The 27,085-nt window shown below is 55.9% G+C and overlaps 1 protein-coding gene across 5 annotated transcripts; it reads right to left on the bottom strand.

The window, feature by feature from the left end:
- Positions 1-151: 151 nt before the first annotated feature.
- RORC (RAR related orphan receptor C) lies at positions 152-25,889 on the bottom strand. 5 transcript variants are annotated; one of them, XM_088835763.1, is made up of 12 exons: positions 25,579-25,889; positions 25,053-25,090; positions 22,865-22,894; positions 10,825-10,910; positions 10,397-10,538; positions 8,631-9,143; positions 8,171-8,292; positions 7,208-7,340; positions 6,936-7,043; positions 6,642-6,752; positions 5,054-5,163; positions 152-2,092 (listed from the first exon to the last, which is right to left on the bottom strand). In XM_088835763.1, the coding sequence occupies exons 1-12, from the start codon at positions 25,854-25,856 to the stop codon at positions 1,931-1,933; spliced, it is 1,833 nt and encodes a 610-aa protein (XP_088691889.1). In that variant the 5' UTR covers positions 25,857-25,889; the 3' UTR covers positions 152-1,930. The 5 variants fall into 5 exon arrangements, with proteins under 5 accessions (XP_088691889.1, XP_088691888.1, XP_055258275.2 ...); XM_088835762.1 differs by lacking the exon at positions 25,579-25,889 and adding an exon at positions 20,037-20,217 and having other exon boundaries at positions 25,053-25,481; XM_055402300.2 differs by lacking the exon at positions 25,579-25,889 and adding an exon at positions 20,037-20,217 and having other exon boundaries at positions 22,685-22,894; positions 25,053-25,481.
- Between the last annotated feature and the right edge of the window lie 1,196 nt (positions 25,890-27,085).

A 27,085-nucleotide genomic window follows, 5' to 3' on the forward strand; every position in this document is an offset into this window, starting at 1 on the left:
CAGAAAGCATTTCTCCTTTTTTTTTTCCTCTCTCTCTTTTAAACCGGGCGAGAATGAGTCTGCAGCAACCCTGTTGGTGCAAAATAAATAAATAAAGCAACCAGGGAGGGCTGCAGCAGTTGCCACTACAGGCTGGCAGTGGTGGGGAGGGAGCACAGGGGGAGGCTTGGAGCCCCAGGGGTGGGAGGGTTGGCAGCTCCACAGAGTCTCTCGGACATCCTGACTCCCCCCGGGGAGCTCTGGGGCTGGCCAGGCCCTCTCCATAGGGTTGTCTTTCAGTCTCCCGATGCCGGGCAATTCTGTACCACTTCTCATTCTAAATGTCCCCTGTGGGTATCATTTGTGGGGAAAGTTCTCAGTCCAGAACACCCGCTGTGGTGCTTAGTCTGAGATTGCTTCAGTGGTGGGGGGCGGCATTCCTGATAGTCAGCTCCCTCACCTCTATGGAGGACGGCTCAGGGTAGACACAGTGTTGATGGCTGCCTGGGCTAGGAACCTGGGTCATCACGCAGAAATGAGATTTCAGAGCCTCACTAGGATAACCTTCATTAAGGCTCCTCCCACCTGACACACACACCTCTTGCTTTTGAAATCATTTTATAAAGAATGGCACAAGTTGGAGTTTATGCTTATACTCCCCTGAGAGGAAAAAAAAGAAAAAAAAAAAAAAAACAAACCTCCTGACCACCTGCTGTTTCCCTCCAAGGAGGGCACACAGCTATTTATAAAACCAAGAGAAGTTCTTGGGCAAGATCATGGTCTTCTCCACCTTGCTGGACCCAGCGGTATCCATGTAGAGAGTGCTAGAATTGCATCTGCTTCCTTTCTTATAACAAGAGCAGGGCTGCAGGGTGGGGACCAGGGTCTGTCCTTGGCCCTGTGACAGATCAGTGTCCAGCTATCTCTTCTTTTAGGATTTCTTGCAACTGAAGTCAGCTGGCGCTGCCATAGAGTTTGGGCCACCCCTGGCCTAAGACTGGTGAACTAGGGTCCCAGGTGAAATGTTCTGGGATCCCTCAGGATTGGGACTCTTCCTTGGGGCCGCTAAGTTCCTCTGAGCTGTGACCTCAAGGAAGACAGATTGTGTCAGATTAAATGTGTCTATAGAGCCATGTGACTGCAGGCTGAGTGTGTGAGTATGTTTCACCTGTCTGTGGATGTGTGTATCTGACAGATTTGGGTAACCCCTAAAGTCTGTTTTTAAAGTGCCCATAAGAAGTCTGCGTTCTGTCTGTGTGTCTGTCTGTGATGTTCTCGGTCTTCATCATACCCCATCCCTATATGCAAATCCCATAAAATTATCATCCCCAGCCCCTCCCTTACTCCCATCCCATCCTTACCCTTCACATATTCAGTTTTTTGGGTTTTTTTTAAGACCCCAGATTGCCCAACCATTTCCTTGCTGAGCTGGGAGGAAGGGGGAAAGCAGAAAACCTAATGATGCAGATTCATCATTATATACAAGTCCTTCTGGGCTCCGGCCACCAGTCTCCAAGCTTGTTGCACCGCCCCAGCCAAAGCCCCCAGGGAAATGCAATGAGGTATTTCAAAGTCTTATTCTTGGCTTCTGAGTCCAGAGTTGAGTTCCATTCATCCAGGGTATCCTGGAACCCCTTATTGTCCTGAGGATACCTAGGTCCTCCGAGAGGTCCTTGTATTCCACCCCAGGCCTCCCAGAAGCTGGGGGTGACAGGGCATGGGAAAGAAGCCTGGACAAAGCTGAGGCTGGGGATGGAGTCCCTCCATCCCGACCCTCTGGTTCTTGGCCTGCTGCCAGGCAGGCCGGTGGGCTGAAACCCAGTCTCAGCGTTTGTTCACCCATCCCCCCAAACAGTCAGAGACCACCCTCCAGGGGCCACAGGAAAGGAAAAGACGGAGGGAAAGGTGAGCCAGCAGGCTTTAGGAAAGGGAACGGAGTCCCTCCTCCAGGTCACTTGGACAGTCCCTCGGGTGACTCGATTTCAGTGCTGAAGAGTTCCTTGTAGAGTGGAGGGAAAGCAGCTTGGACCACGATAGGGTGGAGATGCTGGAAGGTTTGCAGCTTTTCCACGTGTTGGCTACACAGGCTCCGCAGCTTCCCCTTGGGTGGCAGCTGGAGGTGGGTTCATGGGGAAGGAGGGTAAGTACTGCAGCTCTGTCTCCAGGTCAGAGCCGTCCTCCCGTCCTTCCTGGGCTGGGACGACCCTCTGTGCTCTTGCCCTGCACACTCAGCTCTCCTGGGTCAGCCAGATCCCATTGGTAGGGGTAGGTCTGTATTCAAGGAACTGGAGGTGCGTGAGAGCTGCCGTGGGACAGGAGCACGCTTTCTGGCTGAAGCCCCAAACAGTGTTCCTGCTCCTCCTGAAATGAGCCCTGTTCAGGACTCTCTCACTCTCTCATGCTTTTAAAAAAAAATCTTTTTGCCGCACCATGTGGCATGTGGGATCTTAATTCGCTGACCAGGGATCGAACCCATGCCCTCTGCACTGGAAGCTTGAAGTCTTAATCGCTGGACCACCAGGGAAGTCCCTGTGCTTTTGTAATAGTGCAAGTCCGTGACTCTCTTACGTACTGTTAGGTGCCTGTTTGCCTTTGTTGATGCTGTTCCCCTTACCTGGAATGCCTTTTCAATTCTTCTGTGCTTGGCTAATTCTTACTCACCTCCAGTGTTACCTCCTCTAGGACTATTTCCCTGGATTAAAGGTCCCTTCCTTTGGGCTTCCCTCTGTGTAGCACTTAAATCCCACTTTAGGAAAATGATCCAGTTTGTCCCTCTCTCCAGCCTAGATTTAAGCTCCTCGAGCCTCTCTCCCTCCCGCCCCTCCCCCACGCTCTGTATCCTCTGTACCTATCGTACTGCTTGCACACGGCGAATGCTCAGTAACTGTTTCTTTGGACTAAGCAATTTCAAAACAGATACCCAACACTGCAAAAAGTAAGCCAGCATTGCCAGCACTCAGCCAGTGGAGGGGAATGCAAAAGGCCCAGAGATCCATGAGGAGACAGAGGCAGAGAGACCTCACCGGAGAAAGACTGAGAAAACCATTTATCTTGTGCAGTTTCCTGTATCGCCAAGTGAGGCTTAAAAGCACCTCTCACCAGCCACCATCCCTTTCTCCCCAGGTTAGTTATCTAGGAAAGGGACGGCCAGGGAAGAGCAGGCAGCGTGGGGTCCCTTGATACCTCTTGAATGCATTCCTCCTGCTTTATTTTGCATTTGTTTGGGCTGTTGCAACAGCCTCATTCATTCATTGTTTCATTCACTCTCATTATTTGTGTTGAGAACCTTTTGGCTAGGCACTGTGATGGGCTGTGGTGATACATCGGTGAAATAAAATCTCTACCTTTATTAAACGTATATTCTAGTGAGGGAGCCAGAAAATAAATATTAGAAAACTTCTTCAAAAAAACAATAAAGCAGACTGATGGGTAGAAAGCTTTTTGGATGGGGGGGTCTGAGAAAACCTCTCCAGAATAAAGGGATGGAGCAGGTTGTTTGGAAAACTAGGGGAGGAAGCATCCAGGCACTGGGAACAGCAGGTGCAAAAGCCCTGAGAAGCAACTTGATGTGTTCAAGGAATAGCAAGGAGGTCAGTGCTGCTGGGGTGGGTGACTGAGAGGGCAGTGCAAGGAGAGGAGGTGAGCAAAGAAGTCGGGGGTCATGTCATGAGGCCGGTGGGCCACGACACAGACTGTGGATCTGACTCTCAGTATGACGGCAGGTGCGGGAGCTGAGGAGTGCTGTGTGGCTGCAGAAGGACAGACATGGTGGAGCGGGTCGGCGGCCTCCCCAGTGGCCCACATAAGCACTGACAGCACGAGGGTGGCGGTGGGGAGGTGTCGCATTCCGAGGGGGACTCCACCAGATCGGCTTTCCAACTGCCCGCCCAGGTTCTCCTCCTGAACTCTTCTACCAGACTTGAGGTTTATGGAGGGCAGAGACTGTCATTTAAGTCATTTCTGTATTCTCAGCACCCAGCACAGTGCCTGGCACACAGCAAGGGTCCCTTGCTTGAACCATTCCGTAAATGGTCCCCTAACATTGGTTCCAAATTAAATTGCCTAAAAAATAGCTCTGATGATATCATTCCTCTAGCCTTTGGTGCTATCCATTGCCTGGAAATAAAGTCTTAATTCTTTAACGTGGCATTGAAAGTCCTCTCTGATTTGCTCCCTGACCTGATTTTTAAGGTTGTCTTCTGCTACTTTCCTGCCCCCATCAATCTATCCCAGCTTCCGATCTTACGTGTAGTCAAAATGTTCCATGAACTATTCTCCATATACACATTATCTTGCCTCCTTATTTTTGCTCATATTGTTCCCTAAGCCTGGAGTGCCTACCCCACCCCTCAATGCCTGTTAAAATAAATATTTCATGGCCTAGTTTAAATGCCACCTTCACTCGGAAGCATTTATGATCCTCTCCTTTTGCCCTCAGGTTATTTTTAACCCCTATTCCATGCCGTCACATTTCCCCAATATTTCTTATTGTAGTAATACATCAGGGGCACAGAGATGTAGTAGAAAGAGCCGCGGGACTTGCATTTATCACCCACGATTGTGTACACTTGAACAAGTCATTTAGGTCTGCTTATCACTATAGGGGGCTTTTAACGTCTCTCTTACTGACTGAGTTGTCACAAAGGTGAGTATATCTGGGAAAGCACGTTGTTAATCACATTATTATTTTATCCCGTATCACATCCTATTCTGTGTTAGAGTCATTGGTATACAAATCTCTTCCTCACAGCAGGTTAAAACTCTTGGTGGGGGTAAGGATGGCATCTCTGTATCTTTCCACTCACAGTACAAGCAGGTGCTGGTAAGCGGTGGCTCTATTAAACTGAATTGTTCCCTGGAGGTCCCTCCCAATTTCAGGCCCCCTAACTTTTCATCTGTACCCACACAGAAGTGACTGCTCAGTCCCCGTGTCCTGTGCTGTTGCAAGCTCTCTCGTACAACTTAGCTCTCAGGCACTTCCTCCTCTGGACCCTCAGACCCTGGTCCTTGCAAACCCTGAGGTCACAGATCTGGCGCCGGGCCTGTCCTCCTCTGTCCCAGGGACTGCTCCTACCTTTGCCAGGATGCCTTGGCGATGAGTCTTGCAGAGATGGTGATGAAAGGCCAGCTCCAGATTGCACTGCAGCTGTTCTACTTTCCTTTTCTCTTGGAGCCCTGGCCGGTCTGAAGGAGGGGATGGGACCACAGTAAAAACAAGAAAGAACATGGACATTAACTTCCCCCAAAGGGTGTGTCATTCTGGACATTTGTGCTGAACAGAGATCTGCTTAGCTGAGTGAGAGACAGTGTAGGGGGTGTGGAGGTGTGTTGCTTTGGAGTTGGTAAGCTGTGGGGCCTTGGGTAGCTCTCGATAAGGAAAACTGGGGAGAGATGAAAGAGATGAGACATTCTGATCTTCCAGTTCCAGGCTGCCTTCTCCCTGGTACCTGATATTGCACATAGCTCATTCAGCACTCTCCACTAAAACTCTGCTCTGGGGAAGAAAAGATCTCCCCCTTCACCCCGACTTGGCAAAGACGGCCCCAGAGAGGAGACGGGCCTTGTGTAGCCAACTAGGTCAGCACCGGGGCTTCTGCAGCAGTCTGTGGCTGACTTCAAGAGACAAACCACCTTTTGTCCTGACTCCATAAAATAACCAGAAGTCATCTTTTCAGTCTTTATTTGCAGTTCAAGGGGCATGTTTCAGTCTCTACTCATTGGCAGAGCCAGTGGACTGGTAACGTGGTCTACAAACTCAGGTTAGTAGCACAACCCACTTCCCCGCGTTCTCGGAATCCTTAGCATTTAGCTGGCTCACCCAGCCCACTCCATTCTGTGGAGTGGACATCCAGAGTCCTGCCCTGATGGCAGGTAGCCTTTTGTTTTTATTTTTGGCTCTGTCCTAGGACTTGTGGGATCTTAGTTTGCCCACCAGGGGCTGAACCCGCACCCTCAGCAGTGAAAGCATGGAGTCCTAACCACTGGGCCGCCAGGGAATTCCCAATGGCGTGTTGTCTTAAAATGAGTTCACACAGAGCAGCGATTCTCAAGCTTAGTGGCACATTACAATAACCTACGAGAGGCTGTGAAAAATTCTGGTGTTCCGGCTGCACCTGAGATCCACGATGTCAGAGTCACAGCACTCATTTTTTAAAGCTCCGCAGCTGATTTCAGTGTGGAGCCACAGTTCAGTCCCTGGCAGGGACTCACATGTGGCCTAACTGCTCTCAGGGCAGCGGCTCACTTCCTCTCTTCCTCGTGTCTCCCCGCTCCTCCAGCCCCACCTGCGCTTCTCTCTTCCCTCTCTCAGGCTCCTCTGGATCTTTATTTTGACTCATCTTATTTTACAGCAACATTGGGTGGGCTTATTCTGCTTTATAAAGCACCTTCCCAGATTTAACCACAGCCAAGGTCCACACCCTTCAGTATCCGGCATGCCCCCGCCGCCTGCCTGTGGGTTGCTATTTCCTCCTCCAGGGGATCTTCCCGACCCAGGGATGGAAACCCACTTGTCTTCTGTCTCCTGCACTGGCGGGTGGGCGGGTTCTTTTGCACTAGCGCCCCCTGCGAAGGCTGAGCACAGCGCACAAGGCCCAAACTCTTCAGTACCTCGCGTGCCCCTACCGCCTGCCTGTCCTGTGCCTGAGCCCAGCGACACTCACTGGCATTGATGAGGACGAGGGCTGTGTAGAGGGCGATCTCGTCCTCTGAAAGGCACAGGGCACTCAGGGAGCGGGAGAAGTCAAAGATGGAGCTGATGAGTTCACTGCAGCCTGGGAGGGTGGAAACGAAACAGTGAGCAAGGCGGCTGAGGGCCACGGTGCCCGAGGACACCCGCCCCCTTGGTGTCTGGAGCAGAGCGGGCAATCTGTCCTGAAAAGAGGGCGCCCTGGGTCTGGAAGCCTCGGATGGGGTTGGCATCGGACTCCTCTTGCTCATTTCCCCCTGCCCCTCACCCAAGGCTCGGAACAGCTCCACGCCACCGTATTTGCCTTCAAAATACACTGTGTCGTTGTCAGCGTTGTAGGCCCGGCACATCCTGACCAGCACCACTTCCATGGCTCCTGGGGCGTGAGGAGAAATGCAGGCGCATTGTCACACAGAGCCAGGAATCTGTCTCTAGCCCCCTTCAGTGTCCTGGGGCCCTTAAGGCACCTCCCTCCACGCAGCCCCGCCTGTTCCACACTGGGCCCCACTACCCCGCGGCCCGCCTGCTCTCCCTGGGCACCTGCTTTGAGTAGCACGATCTGGTCGTTCTGGCAGAGCTCCATAAAGCCCGGGAGCCTCTTGGCGAACTCCACCACATACTGAATGGCCTCAGTGAGTCGGTGGGCACAGCGGCCCCACATCTCCCACATCGACTGCAGAGGAGGAGGGCGATCCCGCTGGGGCTGTCTTTTAGGACCCCCAGGACCCCACTGAGGCCCCGGGAGCCCAGACAAAGCTGCAAGTACCCCCCACATTCTCAGCACTTGTGTTTTTAGCCTATTCTTAGCACAGTGCACTTTGGGGCCCAATGGATCTACATTTGCCTTTGGCTCCACTACCTTGTGACGTGGAGTATGTCTATGAACGCCTCTGTGCTCATTTTCTCAGTCCATTAAAAACAGGAATGGCAGGCTCATAGGGTGGCTGTTGTAAGGGTCAAGGATAATTTATGCAAAGTGTTCAGCACAGTGCCTGGCAGAGAAAGAGTGTTGAAACAGATGCTAATGAGGAGTCTGACTATTGTTGACAGAGGAGGAGGAAGGAGAGTATGCTGAGGTCTGTACTTCTAGGTCGGGGTGGTGAAGGACATAGGGTGTGTGTGTGTGTGTGTGTGTGTGTGTCACTCAGTGGTGTTTGACTCTTTGCGACCCCATGGACTACAGCCCTCCAGGCTCTTCTGTCCATGGGGGTCAAAAATACTGGAGTAGGTTGCCATTGCCTTCTCCAGGGGATCTTTCTGACCCAGGGATCGAACCCAGGTCTCCCACATTGCAGGCAAATTCTTTACTGATGAAGACCAGGTAAAACAACCATAGGCAGGAGCTAAGGAGAAGCGCTCACCCATCTGCTAGGGTGCATACTTAAAAGCGGGTACACACTGTCTCTCTGTGACACCCTGCCTCGCCCCAGCCCACTCATGTGTGCAGGACTCCCTGGGTAGCAGCGGGGGTTCTTCCTCCCCGGCACGGTGTCCTGGCCTCACCTTCCTCTGGTAGCCAGCCACCTCCTCTCGCGAGAAGATGTTGGAGCGCTGACGGAGCAGGTCCTCCAGCCGCAGCTGACACGTCTCCCGGTAGGACTTGCAAACGTCCTGCACCAGGTGCTCTGGGGCCAGGGGAGGAAGGCAGAGGTTGCATCTCAGCCAGCTCCTACCTTTCGCATACCAAGGGTGCTCCTCTGCCTGGCCTGGCCCTGCTCTGCCTCCCCCCAGACCCTTGTATATGCTTGGTTTACATGGGATGCTGACTAGGGCCCCCACCCCATTTTTTTGCCGCACTGCACAGTATGTGGGATCTTAGTTCCCTGACCAGGGATAGAACCCATGTCCCTGCAGTGGAAACGTGGACTCTTAACCACTGGATCACCAGGGAAGTCCCACAGGGCCCCTTTCTTGGAAGCTCCTCCCTCATCTTTCTATGCTCTTCGCCTCCCCAGCTGCTTACCAGTCCCCATCAGGGAAGCATAAGGCACCTCTGGGGTGTTGCGGAAACTGGGGGTGAAGTAGCTGTCCAGGCCCCGTCCTGGCTCCCCAAGCCCGGGACGCCTGGGGTCCTCAAAGTGAAGTCCACACCTGTCTGGGGCCAGTTGGCTGCCTGTGCCATAGAAGTTCTCTCTGCCCTCAGCCTTGCCCCGCTCAGGGCTGTATTCCAGGTGGTACGAGGCCCCGTTGAGCCCGGCCTTGGCCAGGCTGTTGGAGTAGGAGGGCCCGCAGCCTGGAGCTCTCAGGAGACTGGGGGGACAGGCTGAGGCCTCTGGTAGGTCAGGCGAGGAACCCAGGGGTAGCTGCCCATCTGGCAGCCCCAAGGTGCAGGCGAGGGGGTCTGCTCCTTGGGCTCCCACGGGATGGGTCTTGGCTGCTTGTTCCCGTTGCTGCTGTTGCCGCTGCTGCAGCTGTTTCTGCACCTCTGCATGCAGGCTGTCCCTTTGCTTCTTGGACATGCGGCCAAACTTGACAGCTGAAAGAGGTTGGGGGATCAGGAGTTTTGGAGGCGGGAGGATATGGTACAGGGCAGAGTCAGTAGGCATTGTGATCATTGCAGGATTAACTCACTGCTCCTTGAAGAGCTCACTCCGAGCAGAGCTTCTCCAGTCTGGCCGGAGAGCCTGCCTTCCAGGCATTTCTGTTCAAGACCCACTCCCCCCAACTCATGTCTGCCTCTGGGCTCTGTCCAGCCCAGATGTATCAGCAGACGTATCAGTCTTCTGAGCAAATTCTCCCTGCTTGAAACCAGCTTCGACTAAGTGGCAGAATTTGAGCAATGAGTCTGGGCCAAGGAGCCTGGCCTCCGGCTATGGGGCTGGAGATGGCTGAGGAGGGAGCCTCAAGCTGTATCAGGGTCACCTCGCCCATCTAGGAGGGTCGGAGGAAGAGGAGAGCCGAGAACACAGGTCTCCCTGTGGTCAGGCCTGCAGGCTCCCTGGTGACCTAGATACTCACCACAGCCCAACCCAGGCTCCGCGGCTTGTTTCTGAACATCCTCTTCTGCTCTCTCTTTCCTGCCTTTTCACTCACCCCACCACCCCTCCCAGGTGTGGGGGCACAGCCCCTCACCCCGCCTGCCCCTTTGCAACCCTGCGTGTTTCCTTTCACTTTGTTATTTTGGGCGCTGAAAAGTGCTGACAGGCTCCTTCTGGCTCCCCATCACCTCATGCCTCCCCCAGCCCCACCCTGGGCTCCTTCTGTGGTGTTGGAGGGGGGAGCAGTTTGGGGGCTGCAAGGAGGCAGTGGCTGAGAAAGATGGAGAAAGGCACCAGGAACAGCTGCCCTCACCAACCTCAGCCTTCCGGGCTGTTCTCAGGGTGACTCTGGTCCCATTCATGGTCACAGCCCTTTGTCCCAAGCTGGGGATAGGGGTACGGGGAGTTGGCGCAATGGGGCGCCTGGGGAAAGATGTGGACTGTGGATGGGGATGGGATCTGGGCTGGAGGGGAGTTGGGTGAGTAGAGTCCCTCCCGAGGAAGGGGAAGAGGGTCTAGGAGTTTGAGGAAATAAGGGTTGTTGTTGCAGAGCCTGAGGCTGGGGACTGTGAAGACCTTTGACGAGGGCAGCCTGCCCACCCCCACGTTGGACCGTGGAAGAGACCAGGGCCCGCCAGAGGGAAGGATGGAGGGCGGAGACCCGGGAGGCTGTTTAACCCCTGTCTGGTGCCGCTGGTCAGGCCGCTGCTCTGGCAACTGAAGCCCCGGGGGGCTGCCCACTCGGCCTCACCATCTCGGGACATGCCCAGGGCCAGGCATTTCTGCAGGCGGCAGTGCTGGCATCGGTTGCGGCTTGTGCGGTCAATGGGGCAGTTCTGCTGGCGGGTGCAGGAGTAGGCCACATTGCACTGCTGGCTCCGGCGGAAGAAGCCCTGGGGAAGGCAGGGGAAGACCGTGGCTGCTGATCCTGGCCAGGCCTAGGTCAGTCTGAGGGCCTCCAGATCGCAGGACCCCTCAGCTTTCTCTCCTCCGTTATAATCTGTCCCACAGTCGCTTCCCTAGTTGAAGACAAGGCCCTCCAGTGCACAGGGCTCTCCAGGCAAGGCGCCACCGGGCAGCTACCTAGCTGTCTCAGGAGACCAGCCCTACAGGCAGTACGAAGGCCGCCGAGCCCCCTCTCCTACCCTCTGAAGAGACTGTGTATGAGCGAGCACTCACCTTGCACCCCTCACAGGTGATAACCCCGTAGTGGATCCCAGATGACTTGTCCCCACAGATTTTGCAAGGAATCACTTCAATTTGTGCTGGAAGAAGGAAAGAGCAGAGGTCAGCCTGGGAGCCTTCAGAGCATCCTACCCCAGCACCTGGGAGGTGGATATAGGGATGTGGTGTGTCCTCTGCTGCCCTATCCCAGTTCATCTTGCTTTCTCTCTCTTGTAAGACGGAAGATGGGGCTTCCCTTGTGGCTCAGTGGTAGAGAACCCACCTGCCAAGCAGGAGACATGGGTTCAATCCCTGGGTCGGGAAGATCCCCTGGAGATGAAAATGGCAACCCACTCCGGTATTCTTACCTGGAGAATCCCATGGACAGAGGAGCCTGGCGGGCTACATACAGTCCATGGGGTCGCAAAGAGTGGGACAGGACTTAGTGACTGAACAAGAACAATAAGATGGAAGAAGGAGTGACTGCCAAACGCCACTCAGCAAAGGATCTGTGGAGGCTGTTTTAGTTTTGCGGAGCGGCTGGGGATGTATCAGTTCTATGGGGGCAGAGAAAGCAGCTGCAGAGAGGCCACCTGCTCAGCCCTTCGAGATGAAAAGCTCTAGTTGCCTCCCTCCCGCCTGGGGACCTAGGAGTCCTCACTCCTTCACAACACCTGCTTCCCGCCCAGGGGGCTTCCTTTGAGCTGCCCTCCCCCCGCTGGGGCTTGGCCCCCAGGGCAGAGTGTGGGGCCTGGTGGGAAGATGTGGTGCACCAGGCGGGAGGCACCTGGGGGCCAGGTAGAGCTGCCTGCCATCCTCAGCTGGGCTGTGAAGGCTCAGGGAGGGGCTGTGCAGAGACTGGGGCGCCAAGAGGACTGGGTCACAGGGTGGGCCCCAGAGAGGGCGGAGAGGAGCCTGATGGAGCCCAGGAAAGTGGGGTCAGCAAGCCAACTCTTCTGGATGTCTGAGAGCCAGGGAGCGGATCAAACAGAGCCCCCAGGTTCCTGGCCCAGAGCAGAGGGTGGCTCTGTGCATGGACGCTTACGTGTGTGTGCGCGGGCCTCTGCCTCCAGCTGTGTGAGCCCAAATCATGAATGTTAACACTGGCTGGGACTGGAGCCCCTCGGATCATTCAGACCTCTTTTTTTCCCCTTTGCCGAGGAAGGAATAGGCCAGATGAGATCAGATCCACAGGTTCACACAGCTAGCTTACTCAGGAGCTGGGTCTATATCCCAGATCCCCATAGCTTTCCATTCTGCTGATCCATGTCTGTGATTTCAGGGGCACACACATCAGTGGGCATGTTGCCTGTTTGAAGGGGTGCTCGTGTGCACATGTGTGTGTGTGTGTGTGTGTGCATGAAAGGTATATGTGATTCATGAGCCAACAGGCACAGCTGCTTGAGCCAGTGTGCATTGTGCGTGTTTGTGTGTTAGTGTTTGTCCATTGGCTGCCAGGACCCCCCCCCCCACTCATTGTAACCTACTGCCCTGGTGCCTTTGCTGTAGTTGGTTACGGGCCCCAGGTTCATTTCTACTTTGCCCCATCCTTGTCAATGCCCACAGCTCCCTGCTAAGTTTCAGGGATGAGCCGCCGGCCTCTCCACCAGCCAATCTTTGGAGGGACTGGGCAGGGATGGGTTCCCTTTCAGGTGTTTTCATCACTCCTAAGGGCACGCACGTCTCTCCTCTGCCGTTGCTGACCTGCTGCCTCCCCCTCTGAGGGAGAATGCCTTGGGTGGCTGCTGCTGCTGCTAAGTTGCTTCAATCACGTCTGACTCTGTGTGATCTCACAGATGGCAGCCCACCAGGCTCCCCTGTCCCTGGGATTCTCCAGGCAAGAATACTGGAGTGGGTTGCCGTTTCCTTCTCCAATGCATGAAAGTGAAGTGAAAGGGAAGTCGCTCAGTCATGTCCGACTCTTTGCAACCCCATGGACTGCAGCCTACCAGGCTCCTCCATCCCTGGGATTTTCCAGGCAAGAGGACTGGAGTGGGTTGCCATTGCCTTCCCCTGCCTGGGATGGAGCAGGACGTAAAAGTGGTCTAGGACCGCAGCCTCTCCTCATCTCTGATTCCAAGGGTCAGAGGAAGCAGCAGCCCACCTACAGGGCAAATCCACAGTCCTGTGAACTCTTTTCTGGCCTAGGCCTGGACTCTGGTTGTGGTGTAGGGCCTGCTGATGTGAGGTGGGGAGGGTGACCACGGCTTGTCCACTACTCCCCCAAATATTGTGTTTGTCACCCTTAAACCATCATCCCCTCAGGCTAGTCTAGACCTGAGTCAGAGTAAGCAGCTGCCTCTCATGGGGGACAGGGTGTCTGAAATCCCTCCATCAGAAGTCGAGTCTCTCCTAACTCGAGTTCTCAGGCAGTCCCACTAGCCTGCCCAGCACCCACCCAATAGGCTGTCCTGATCATCTAGGACAGATGGCAAGAGAGCTTTCAGATTCTTTCCAGTAAATTAAGAGCAGATGGGAATGAATGGAGGGAAGAGAGAACAGGGGAGGACTGGCTGCCTGGGAAAGGGGCAGAGGATGCAGGGACACCTGCGCATCTTAGCCTCTGGATTCTCTAGGTCTCACTGCCCTTGTCAGTAAAATCAGGGCAAGCACAGCCTTCACTGCCGGTGCAGGGGGTGACGGGCGTTAGCACAGGCGGGTACATGGAATCACCTGAGGAACGTGCCTTGCAGCTGTGAACACTGTGTGCTGGCTGCCATTGAGCACAGCGGTGGGAACAGAACCCTGAAGGCATTTGAGGCCCAAGAGAAGTACTTGTCTCCTGTGGAGTCAGCTCTTGCCTCTCCCCCACACAGTTCCCCTCCAGCATTGTGGGATCTCACTCCCCAGTGGCCCTAAGCCCGGAGAGGGCAGAAACCATCGTGGGTCACCCAAAAAGTAAGCGGGAGGGAGACTAGGCCAAGCCACAGTAGGAACTTGGGCTCCAGCCCAGCGCTCAACCACAGGCCTCCCTGCCTCTTCCCTTCTCCTAGAGCCACATCCGTGTGCGTGTATGCGCTGGCCACACGGCTGACCCAGACACGTCTCTCGGTCCCACCGCCTGACCCACTGCTGGTCCCAGCCCCAGGAACCTCACAACAGTGTCACCGAGACCTTGCCCTTTTCATAGGACGATGTGGCCAGCCACAGACCACCTTCACAAATACCCGTGTTTGGGGGAGACCAGAGTTTGGACCCCAGCCACTGGGCCAGCCAACCGTAGTCCCACCCTCCCCAGCCACAGTCCGAGACAGAGGTACAGAGTGAGACAGGCACACCGGGTCAGGGGTTTCGGGCTAGACCCTCCAGCCCCTCAGCTAGAGAGACCAAGAGGTTCGGGACCAGGAGACGACGCAGAGATGCAGCGAGAGCCCCGGAAACACAGAAAAAACCCACACTTGTGTCCCGGCCTCGTGCCCAAGCCCTGGCCCTGTCAGCACTGTCAGGCCCTCTTATCCTACTCCTCCCTCCTGGCCCTGCCACCTGCACCCCGGCCATGCCATCTACCCGAAACCTCAAAGAGAAAGCACCGGTGCACACGAGAGTGGCTCGTGGGGGAGGGGCGGGGAGAGGACGGGAAGAGGACTGGCAGAGCTGGCGGTGGGGTGAGCTGGAGCTGAAAAGCACCTTGAATACCTCACCTTTGCGACCGCCCCCCGTGAGCCCTGTCCCCGAAGCAGCAGCTGGTGGGAACCCCGACTGGGGAGGGGAGCTGAGTAATCACAGGATTACTCAAGCTGTTTCCCAGGAGCCTGGCCTGCCAGGAACTTACCATCTAAGGGCCTAACAGTGCCAGGAACTAGAACTAAGCAGAGGTCAGGAGCCTCGAGGTCAACCCCTGCAGCAGGGCTCCCACAACAGCCCTCACTCCGTCCCCACTTGCCTGCTGCTTCAGGAAGCTCTGTGTAGCTCACTGTGGTTCCCTCCCCGGCCCATCAAAGGAGGCCCTTCAATTCCAAGGAGGGAGACGACGTGCCCACGCACACATACCTCCTGAAACCACCAGGTGACTGCGTGGCCCTAGACCTCTGAGTCGCCAACAAGATCCCCTAGGGAGCTAGTTAAGACACAGGTCCCTACTCAGGAAGTCGGAGGGCCCCAGGTTCTGCATTTGAACAAGATCTTGGTTGGTGCCCAAGCTTGCTGGTCCTCACCCTACATTTCTGAGTAGCAAGAATGTGGTCCCTCTTCCTGCTTCTGCCTCTTCCTGGGGCATAAGCGTGGGGCTGGTGGTCTCCTCCCCAGCTCATTCTTTTATCTTCTTTTATCTGCCAACCGGTGTGACTTCTAAAACTTCATTCCAACACAGTACGAGGAAAAGAAAATGAATCTCTTCTGGACTGCTTTGGGGATTGACGGATCCCCAGGGAGCCTCCTCTGAGCACCTCCTATGTGGGGAAATACGGTAGAGACAAAGTAGGCTGTCCCCCTCCCTCCAGCCTCCTCTAATCTCACCCTTCTTACAGCTGCAAGATTCATTGATAGGGCTCCTTGAATGCGTCCCGAGCTTGGCCCTGTGCCACCTTAGAAAGCCAGCCCTGGGCCCTGTCCAGGTGCCCTATGCCACAGAGAGGAAGTGGTAGGAGCAAAGGAGGGGCTGCAACCCAGGGGGATCTTTCCCCTCAAACCCCAGAACCACCCCAGCTCTGGCAGAGAAAGATGCAGACAGAGGCACCCTGAGGTCCTCATCTTCCCCTGGAGCTCTATCTGCCCAAGGCTAGGCTTTTCCTCTCTCCTCTTTCTGTCTCTTTTTCTCCAAAGGACATTGATTAAGGATGATGATGACAGGTGGCATCTTCCCAGGTGGCAGAGTGGTCAAGAATCCACCTGCCAATGCAGGAGACACAAGAGACATGGGCTTGATCCCTGGGTCAGGAAGTTCCCCTAGAGAAGGAAATGGCAACCCACTCCAGTATTTTTTATCCCATGGACAGAAAAGCCTGGAGGCTACCCACCCCAGTATTCTTGCCTGGGAAATTCCACGGACAGTGGAGCAACGGTTCATGGGGTCGCCAAGAGTCAGACATGACTGAGCAGCTGAGCATACACAAGGATGATGGACATAAGCATTGGCTGAATTCTTACTCTGTGCCAGGCTTTACATACATTTTTCGTTTAATGACCACAATAACCCCGTGAAGTAGGTACTCTTTGTATCGCCCCCATTTTAAGAATGAGAAAAGTGAGTCCAGGGGAGAGTAAGTGGCTTGACTACAGTTGCACAAGCTTGTTGGTCCTCACCAGAAGTGGGAGATCTGGTATGTAAGCCCAGGTCTCTGTAACCTGAGAGCCAGTGTCCCCAACCTTTGAGCCTTTCAGTCTAGAAGGATGAGACACTCAAATGCACTAGGCAGATTGTGGGTGGGAGCATGGTTACCAGCTGCAGCAGAAGTGCGAAGTGAGGGGGGTGGGCTAGGACCAGAATTCAGAGAGGACACCCATGGAACTAAAGCCGGGCCGCATGTCTAGTCTAAAGATCCACAGAGTCATTATTCCCTCTGTCCCATACCTTCTCCTGTGGTGTCAGCCCCCTCCTGCCTTTAACCATGGTTCGCCCACCCCAGCCGAGCTCCTGACTTAGGACTGCTCGCAGGACCACAGCTCCTCTGGCGTGTGGTCTGGCTTTCAGGTCAGGCATGCTGGCAGGTCTCTTTGCAGAAACCAGTGAGTGAGAAAGGACTGTATCTCTTTTCTTAGCTCAGGGGCCCTCACCCCACAGCTCCAACTCAGTCCCTCTCCCCACAGAGACCAAACCTCCGGCCAGGGGATCCCTGTGTACCCCAGCCCGTCACCAGCCTCCCTCCTTTCTCAGCTCTCAGTTCCCGCTGCTTCTGCAAAGCTGGAAACCACGGCGGTGGGCTCCCCGCCGCAAAGAGCAGGAAGGGGAGGGCAGGGTGGGGGCCAGAACAGAAGCCGCTATACCTGGCGAACCCTTGGTGAAAATTTTCTGCTGATACACCCAGGTCCCAGGGCTGAGAAAGTAGCGAAGCTAAAACTCAGGTGGGCGAGGGAGAGTCTGGGGTTTTGAAAAGCTACGAAAGACAGCCAGCCACCTGAAAGCCCCTCCTGGTGCCCCCGCCACCCCCGCAGTCTGGGACAGGAGAAAGGCGGGGAAACAAAAGAATTGAGTGAAAACAACCCGGGGATTGGGGGAGGGGATGAATCACCAGGAGGAAGCAGTAAGGAGCAGGAGCCCAGACGCACCGCCAGTGGCCTTCCCAAGGCCCGAGTCTCCTTTCCAGAGGGCCTCTGCGGCTGTAGGAAGGCCAGGGCATCCAGAAAGACCCAGGCTCTGGCCCCGAGCCCCTGCCCTGTTGCCATCCCTCCTCCTAGATGGATATCTCCATCCTTTCTGAGCCTGGAGTCCCAGGGAGGCGTGGAGATTAGATCTCAGAAAGCACTAGTCATTGGAGGAGACCCCAGGGCTGCCTCTCTAGGAGAGCTCTCAGCATGGGAAAGTCCCTGTCCCCCGTCTGAATCAGGGGACAGAGGCAGGGTAGGGGGAGGGAGCCCCTGGGAGGGGCAGCCACACCAATACCCATGTTTCATGGTGATGGGACAGGCTGGGGTGCTCCCACCTTCTAGAGCCCTGAGCTGGAGGTGTTTGGGAGTCCTGTTAGAAATGGGCAGAGAGAAAAAGCCAAAGGTCCAACAGCGATTCAAGGAAGGAGGGGGCCCTCTGCATGGCCCTGAGCTCTCTGGGTGAGGTCTGTGGCACCCTGGGACTTGAACTTCTTTCTGGTTCACGGGTCCTCCTCATCATGACCAGACTTGAGGAAGATCAGGGCACAACAAAGACGAGAATGCAACCTCAGAGCCCGTGCCCTCCCAACCTCCCCGTCCAGGCCTAATGCCAGGGCCTTGTGTCCATTGGCTCCACTGCAGCCATGCCCCGGAGTGAGCTGACGGGGCCCTCCTCCCTCTGGCTGGCTGGGGAGTTCTTCTGGCTGATGGATGTTTCCTCTCTACTCGGCAGCTGGTCACGATGGCAGAGTCCCTATCACTCTTTTGGAACTCCTATCAATTCCCTCCCTCCCAGCTCTGCCTTCCTACACCTGATCATACTCAGTGTCCCCCTCTCCTGCCCGCCTTCTTTTCTCTCCGTCACCCGCTGTGTCTGTGTGCCTTTCCATCTCCTGCACTTCAGCCCTGTCTCAGGCTACACGTCGCAATGTTTCGGCTCTCCTGGCATTTCTCCAGTTGCAGCTCTATCTAGACATCTCTCTCCCCATGCGTTTCATAGATCTTCTGTCATCTGAGTTTGGCCTCTGCATCTCTCTTTATTTCTTGGTATGGTTTCTTTCTTCTTCTTCTTCTTTTTAAAATTTATTTGGCTACACTGGGTCTTAGTTGCAGCATGCAGAATATTTTATTTTCAACGTGTGGGATCTAGTTCCCCTACCAGGGATCGAACCTGGGCCCCCTGCATTGGGATCACAGAGTCCTAGCCACTGGACCACCAGGGAAGTGCCACTGGTCTGTTTTCTGCTTCTTGTGGGTCTGGACCTTGGTCGCTGTGTGGGTCACAGTCCCAAGCCCCCAGTGCTCTGCCCGCCCCAGAGAAGGTCAGAGAACATGGAGGTAGCTGCTATTCACGAGGGACTATGAGGTACCCAGAGATGTCCAAGGGAGAAGGACCAGTGGCACCAACCCCAGATGGGAGGAGACCCCTCTCCAGCCTACCAGCTTGGTGGGGAGTGGGTTTGTCATGTAGAGCTGCTCTGTTCAGCATCTCCCCTGTTTAGCCCCGACTCTCCTGCCCTCTTGCCAGGCTCTGAAGCACATCCAACCATTGCTTCTCAATGTGGACTGGCTGATTTGAGACCATTTCTGGGAAGACTAACCTTTGCTAACCTTTCCTGCTAACCTTTGCTGCTACTGGGAAGAAGCTAGGAGGGAAACTGAAGTTTCGGTCTCCTCAGCCCTCCTGACGGCCCCAGCTCATACACCTGCACTGGAGTCCCCACCCCAAGCATGGAAGTGAAGCTCTTTCCTTTCTTGGCCACCTCTCTGTGGCTCTTCTGAGTTTCCTCCACTGCCCTGGGGGCTGCTTGACTTGGAGACCACCACTCTCTTCTTGGTCAGAACGGGAGCTTCTCCAAAGTTAGTTTTGTTTTTAAATTCAGCTTACTTATTTTTTTTTTAAACAAGAGACAGGGGTGCAATGACTTGCCTAAGGACAAGGCTAGTCAGGGACAGAGGTGGCCTCAGAACCTGGTATTTAGACTCAGCCCGTGGGTTTTTCCAGCATACAATATGGGTTGTGGGAAGACCCCCAGTTGAGGCTGGGGGTGCCTCATGCCTCAGGCCACAGGGGTCCAGGGCTTCCCTTTTCGTTCTTCACCCTGTGCTCTGGGGGGGTCTCTGGCTCCCCACACGAGGGCGATTTGCCCACTCCTGCTCTGCTAGAAGGCACAGGGACCTCAGACATCTGCCCACCAGCTGTTGGCCCATGGCTTTGGGCCAGGAAGCCGGTAAAGTTGAAGGCTTTTTGCTCTCATCTCTGCTGCCTGATCCTACTCATCAAACGGGCATCTGAACCTGGGATGAGGGGTCTCTCTCTCATACACACACACCACACATACACGCGCGCGCGCGCACACACACACACACACACACGGCACCCTGGCTGGATTCCACTTGGTCCTCATGATCCTGCAGTGGGCACGGAGTGTGATGGCTCAGAGGCCTGGATGCTGGGGTTCTGACCCCCTCTGCCAGCTGCCCTCTCTTTACCCTCACCGACCTGTTGCTTCAGGGCACAGCGGCTCCTCCGGCCTCTGTTCTCACCCTGCCTACAGGTAGTTTGGAGGCGTGGAGGGAAACACTGCTGTGGGTGCCAGGACAGCGAGTTTGGGCTGCCTGTTAACTACCAGCCTCCACCTACTACAGCTGTGTGATCTAGGGGTGAAGCACTGGGCCCCTCTGGGTCTCAGTCTCTTTTTGTAAAACAAGGCACGGGGCACCTCACCTACTCTGGGAGATCCTTGTCAGAGCCCATGACAGAGGAGTTCCTCAATAGTCCCTTTACTGCGACTGCTCTAAGAGAACCGCTTGAGGAACAAGACTCACGACTGCTCCACCCAACAGATCCTACCCTTGACCAGGACACACCCTGACAGGGAAGAGCACTCGGCTTTTGCCCACACTGTTCCCTCCTTTTCAGAAGGCCCGAGAATGATGATGGGCCCCAGGCTTCCCCGCTCCCAGGAGGCCCATTTACTTACTTCTCATGACTGAGTCCTGGGTTTTGCTTCCTGGGCTCCCTGTCCTTCTCAGCCGGGGTGGTCCAGGGATGGGGCGCAGCTGACAGTAGTAGGGTTGGGGGCCAGGCCCTCTTGGCAGAGCCTCAGTCCGCAGCTCTGCACCTAGCTCTCCCCCAATGCTTCTGGGCCGGGGGTTTAAGATCTGCACCACACAGGTGGCCAAGTGACAACCCCCCCAACTCCACCCCCCCACCACCCCTGGGGTGCAGCGGGTAGGATGACAGGCGCCCCATGTGGCCAATCTGGGCCTGGGGCAGAGTGTGAGGGGCGGGGCAGCCAATCGCAGGGGGCGTTGGAAAATTCCAAAACCACAGGCGACAGCCACACGCGTAAAAGCTGTTTCCACCCGCCAGGGTAGTTCTGGCTGGGGAGCCGGAATGGAGCTCACACGAGGCTGGGGCCAGGTCCTTACTCCCCCTCCCCCTGAGGATCCCCAAGACCCTGACCCTCTTTGCCAGGTGACTCCAGGGACGGGGCTATTTCTAGAGGTAAGTCACAGAATGTCTGCCTGGGGCCACCTGTGACCCTATGGACTGCCAACAGCCGTGCTCAGTGAGATGCAGTCTGGGAGGCTGCCCACCGCCCACCACGCTCATGCCCTCCCTGCACACGGTGCATGTCCTGGGCTAGGGCAGAAGTGATTAAAGTAGCGGTAATAACCAACAGACAAATGCCACTATCTGTAGGAGGGATTAGTCGGTCAGAAATTTCCTCAGGAGCAAAACTGCTGAACTTGGAATGAAGATGATGTTAATAATAATGCTTAACCACGTGCCAGAAATGGTTCTTAAGGCTTTACATGGGTGATCTAATCCTCACAGAAAACTTTAAGTTGTAGGTGCCATTATCCCTACTTCAAAGATGAGGACAGTGAGACACAGAGAGGTTAAGTAACTTGTCTGAGGCCACACAGCTAGCAAAGTGGTAGAGTCAGGATTCAAAAGCAGGGTGTCTGACCCCAGATTACACTTGAGAAATGGGAAGCTTTCTCTGGTTCAGGTCTGCTTAGGAGGGTCTCCTGCTGTGTGAGTCTCTGGAGAGTTTCTTGGTCTTGGACTCCTTCTTGGGGGTCCATCAACCTCAGAGGTCCTCTCAGCCTCATATCTGCTCTGTGGGCACCTCAGCCTTGGGGTTCCCTCTTCAGGACCCCTTAGTAATCAGGTGTCCGTTTCAGTCTGGGAGTCCCTCTTGGGCTTCTCCCTTCCTGGGGTTGTCTTGGAGCCCCCTTTTACGACTGTCTCCACTTCCAGAGCCCACTTTTCCGAGTTGCTGGGCCTGGGGGAGGCATTCATCTTTCCTGGATTCTCTGGGCCAAACCTCCTAAGAGGCCTCTGATCTTGCCAGGACTCTAACGGCGCCTGGCTCAGGCCTTTGCCCGCTGGCCTTTCTTGGGCGCTCATGAGCTGGCAATGGATGGGGGAGGGGCTGTCAGCCCTGTCCTCCTGAGGACCCTCACGGGTGGGGGTAGGGTGGGGGTATGGTTGCACAGGGCCAGTGGGTTGGGAGGGGATGAGGGGGTGTGGTCCTGGTCGAGGTTTCTGTGGTAAGGGGTTGAGGGTAGGAATGGCGTTTAGCCTCTTCCAGTTCCAGATGCTCCGAAAGTCCCCCTTCTCCCCCCCACCCACATATGGTCCCTGGCCCCCACCTCCCCAGCTTGCCCGCGTCACTCCTTGACCCGCTTTCCTCCCAGGGCCCTGCTCAGCATTTCCGTGGGGCCCTGTGGCTAGGGGCAGGCGAGGCACTGATCAGGATTGTGCTGAGCCAAGCAACCCCCCACTCAGAAGGATGTAGCCTCCTGGTGGCCCCCCAGCCCCTATCTGACCAGCTCAGGGAGGAGGGTGATGCTTGAGCCCACTGAGATCTCCGCTTGGAACAGGGAGCTCTAGGCGATGACGGCAGCAGAAAGAGCCGCAGTGAGCTCTCAGGAGGAACTCGTAGGCAGTCCAAGGGAGGGCCATGGGGAAAGGCAGGTAGCCTCTCATGCCCGGGAGTGGCCCTCCTCAGTTCAAGGATTCTGAGAAGGCATCCTGGGGCTGGAAGGGCACCTTGATGGGACATGAGCTTTGAGACCAAGGTGCAATGGGTGCATTTTCTGGGGGTGTAGCCTCCCTTATGAACTAGGAGGACAGATCTGATGAGTTGAGAGTTCCTGAGAGAAGGTGTTCCTTGCTAGTATCCATTGGTAAGTCCTTCCTGAGCTCTAACCCCTTCCTCACATGTTGCAGCCTCAGTCTTTCAATATCCCCAGGACCCAGAGTGTTTCTCTCCATGGGTTTCCTACCAAGATGAAGGCTTTCCTGTTCTGCACAGGCTGGCCCCAGGCTTGTTCATGCCTTGGGATGTGTTAACCACAGAGATGCACAGCAAACCTGACTCTGCCGCCACAAAGCCTGGTGCAGGCTCCCTGAGGCCCCGAGGCCGCCCTGCCCCAGCATCTCCCTGCCTGACCCGTGCCTCTGTCCAGCAGCCCCTTCTCCTTCCTGTGGCTCCCTTTCACTGTCCTCTCCTTACTTGTTTGCGACATTCCCTCGCACTTTTCAGGCTTCTCCCTTCTCTCCTCCCTTTGCCCCCCAATCTTGAGGTTTTATCACTCCTCCTCCTCGTCTCACCATCTCCCTGGTTTTTCAGCTCCATCTCCCTTCAGGCCTGGCCACCTCTGCCCGGTTGCTCCAGCTCTGTGCATGCAAGGCACTTGCCTTGCTTTTACATGGACCTCCTGGCGCCCTTGCTGAATTCTTTGCCATCTCTCCACACCCCAGCACCAGTTCCTGCCCCAATCCTGTACTCACAGGTGTGGGTCTTCTTTGCAGCCAGCAGCTCTGTAAGGAGAAGAGAGGGGGTCAGGGCCAAAAGTTGAGGACCATGGAGGGTCAAGAGATCCTCCCCAGTGCTCAGGCCCTCATCCCTACCCCAATCCTTCCTGGAAGAACCTGGCGTCTGAGAAGGTGGGACCACCTCCGCTGCACTGCTCTCTTCACTCTGCCCTACAGTCATGTGAAGCCTCTTCAAATCCTGAAATGTGCCGGGCTCCTCACCACTCTGGGACTTCCCCGCATTATTCTTTCTGCCTGGAAGGCCCTTTCCCGGCCCCTCCTCAGTCTAGACGACTTTTCATCCCCAGGTTCCCAATCAGGTCTTTTCCCCCAGAGAAGCCCTCCTGCCTGTGTGCAGACACACTCAGCGCCAGCAGTTGATTTCCTGGCACTCATCACACTGTCTCACTGCTATGGTTGTTCATGATCTACGAAGAGGGAGCTTTCCTGCTAGACAGTAAGCCCTGTGGAGGCAGGGACTATGTCTGCCTTGCTCATATTGTTGTTCTGTAGTGCCTGCCCCTTAGAGATACACAGTAAATATTCTGCTGGCTGCACAAGCAGGCTCAGTCGTGTTCAGCTCTGCAACCCTACTACTGTAGCCTGCCAGGCTTCTCTGTCCATGGGATTTTCCTGGCAAGAATATTGGAGTGCACTGTCATTTCTTCCTCCAGGGGAACCTTCCTGACTCAGGGATCAAACCTACGTCTCCTGCATTGTCAGGAGAATTCTTTACTACTGAGCCAAGCAGCCAGAGTTAAAACTCTTGGTTGCTTGTTTGTGCCTGCAAGCACCTGGGAATTTCAAGGTATAGGGGTTGAGGGTAGGGTAGTGAGGATGTTAGAAGGAAGAAGAAGAAGGGAGAGCTGCAAGCACAGGGACCCGCACCACACACACTGCCTCCTGCAGGCTCTGGCTCCACTGGCCCCCCAGCCTGCAGAGGAAGGCACGCCTCAGGCTGTGTGTGGCTGGTCCAGGTGAAGAGAAGGCTGCAGGGAGCGCAGGTGGATTGATGTGGGAGGGAGGCAGGGAGGCACAGACCTCCAGAGGGGCGGCTGCTGTGGGGGAAGCCTTAGCTAGAGCCTGGTTGGAGCAGGGAAGAGCATGTCATTCATTCATATGGTTAACTTTTATTAAACACCTATCAAAGGAGTCCCTGTGAAGAAGCTCCCTCTGCCAGACCTTAGTGCATTTTGTACATCCACACAGCAGCTCCTCACAGAGCACAAGGCCAGTCTCTCATTTCACTAAACGCTGCAGGCCTGCCTTAAGCCCCCTATGTTTCCCCTGACCTCTGACTCTGCTCTCCTGTTACCTTTCCCTTCTACTTGCCCAATGGGCTTCCCTGGTGACTCAGATGGTAAAGAATCCGGGAGACCTGCAATGCGGGAGACCTGGCTTGGATCCCTGGGTTGGGAAGACCCCCTGGAGGAGGGAACGGCTACCCACTCTAGTATTCTTGCCTGGAGAATCCTCATGGAAGAGGAGCCTGGCGGGCTGCAGTTTATGGGGTCGCAAAGAGTCGGACACCACCGAGCGACTAAGCACAGCACTTGCCCGATGCTCAGCATCTTTCCCTTCCCGGCTCACACAGTGTCCCTCTGCCCAGGAGATGCCCCCTACAAGCCAGTTCCTCCACTGTACTGGGTGGGAGTGATGGACTTGAAGGTCTGGGGCTCAGCTGGGGTGGGGTAGGGTCGGGGGAGGACTGCGCAGAGAGGGAGTGGCTCCATCCGGCCCCTCCCGCCTGCCGCCAATCCTGCCTGGCCCCACCCAGCTTCCTCCCTGACGTGGCACCCTCTCTCTAGCCTCTAGCCTTGAACCTCACAGCAGGCCTGGGGTGGGGGAGCTCCCCTTGCTTGTCCGGGCAGTGGAGTTCTTCCTCCACCAGGTGGCCCCACCACTTTTTACCTCAGGGCTCACCCCTGACCGAGCTTGTGGCCATGGGATCCCGCTGAGCGGTCTCTGAGTTACACCCTCCCTGGGGCCAAGGACTGCCTGACTCTCCACACCCCGCCGGCTCCCCGCTGCCCCTGGCCGAGTGTCCCACATTTTCTGCAGAAATGAAACCGCATCCTCCAGCCCCCACCCTGAGCCAGTGGGGAGCAAAGTGCTGGGGGTGGGCGTGGGCAGTGGACAGGGTTCTATTGCTTGCTTCCCTGACCTTTGTCATCTTTTGAGGCAGGAAGGCTTCCTCCGTCGCTGAATGAACAGAAGGTGGAGTGCTCGGCCTCTTACTGCTGCCTGGGGTCCCAGCCAGATGAGCAGTGTCCGCCCCTCCTCCCAGGGGGCGCTCTCACTTGAAACCAGACCCTGCCCACATGCTGGCCCTTCCTCCCTCCAGCTTCCCTGACTCTTCTCCTCTGCTTTCCTCCCCCAGCCCACCTGTCTCTTCCTTCTTCACGTCTCCCTTTCTTTCCCCTCCATGTGCTTCCTGCTTCTCCCTCCTCCTCTCTCTCCTCTGCCTGGTCCTCAGCCCTTCCTCCCATGTCTTCTTCAGTCTCCATCAAGACCTGTCCTGTCTCACCGGCCTACCCTCCCCTGCCTACCCTCTCCTGCCAACGCATCTTTCTCTCCTTCTCTCTCCTCTTGCCCCAGCCCTCTCACGTCCCGACCAGCCCCTTCCCATCCCTCCGCTGCACCTCCTGGGAACCCCTTCCACCTGCCTGTGAGGCTGCAGGGCCTCTTACCCTGCGAGGCTCGGTGGTGTCTCTGTGGGGCCCTGTCCATGGGGCAACTCCCTTGGTGCCGTCCTTGCTGCCCTGGCTGCCCAGGAGGGCAGGGAGCAGGGCCCAGGGGAGGGAAGAGGGAGGAGGAGGGAGCACCTGGCCCGACAGCAGGCAGGGGAAAGGAGTGGCTGGCAGAGCGTCCTGGCATCAGGCGGGGACACAGGGCGAGATGGGAGGAACAGAGTCTGGGGCTTGAGGAGAGAGGATAGGTGACGGGAAGGGCACCGGCCCTTATGCATTACCTACTGTGTGCTGGGCCCTTTACCAGTCACTTTCTGTAAACCCATGATTGTCTCCAATCCAGTGTCCACCATGGAGCAAGCATAGTTGCTGCAGATAACTATGTGATGCTCGTAAGCTAGATGATGGTCAAAGATAGTCCCAGCTTGCCCAAGGATTGTACAAGGACAGTAAGTGGTTGAGCTCTGCTTTGAACCCAGGTCTTTGTGACTCTAGAATCATGTGCTTTTTATTTGACCAAGACCGTGCGTGCTCAGTCACTCAGTCGTGCCTTTTTGCAGCCCCATGGACTGCAGCCTGCCAGGCTTCACTGTCACTGGGATTTTCTTGGGAAGAATACTGGAGTGGATTGCCATTTCCTCCTCCAGGGGATCTTCCTAACCCAGGGATCCAACCTGTGTCTCCTGCATTGGCAGGCGGATTTTTTACCACTGAGCCACCAAGACAGGTGACTGGTAATTTAAGGGGAGGTGGGGTGGGGAGAGATGATGATAGGATGGTTTATTTGGGGGATGGTGCCTCTTCTACAGGGTGAGATCGGGTTCATCCCAGCAGTTCTTGGTTTCCTTGAGGCCTCTGCCTGCTTAGCCTCTGCGCTTTGCTGAACTTCCCTAGAACTCCCCGGCTCCCTGATGCCTTCACAGCCTCCTGGTCTGCTAGGTGCTGGGGGGGTGTGCCGAGGCAGAGGCGCAATGGGAGAGGAGTGTGGAGGAGACATGCTACATGCAGTAGTTGCAGGAAGGAGACCCCCTCCCCCAGTCTGGCAGCCCCCACGGAGGAAGGGCTCTGGGGAGGCCGCAGGATACAGCTTCTGAGGGTCCTGAGTGCCACTGATCTCCTGCACAGCCTCGGCCCAGAGTTTGATTAGCTGGGCCTGGCTCTCCTGGTTACCCAACAGGCCGGCTGGCCAGGGGCCAGGCTGCAGTGGGGAGGCTCCCTGGCACCTCCTCCTGCTCTCACTCCCAGCTGGTAAACAGTGGAGCAGGAGCCAGACACGCCTCAGCCTCGTGACTGCAGCCCACTCCCCCCGACGCGGCGCACGTGGCACCTGGCGTGGAGAGGGCGAGTAGCTGCCCCCTCCTGAGCCTGCCCTCCCATCTCGCCATCTTCCACTCGTGCCCCCTGGAGCTTCACGCTCAGCTCCCAGCGGCACCTCCATTCCCAGGTGGCTCCCAGAGTCAGGACAGAGGTTAGAAGTGGAGAAGGGCTTTCCAGCTCCCAGGATGGT

The sequence above is a fragment of the Moschus berezovskii genome, chromosome 4 (genome assembly GCF_049115385.1).
Source record: "Moschus berezovskii isolate FMDL1 chromosome 4, NW_MosBer_1.0, whole genome shotgun sequence".
NCBI classification, from domain to species: Eukaryota; Metazoa; Chordata; class Mammalia; order Artiodactyla; family Moschidae; genus Moschus; species Moschus berezovskii.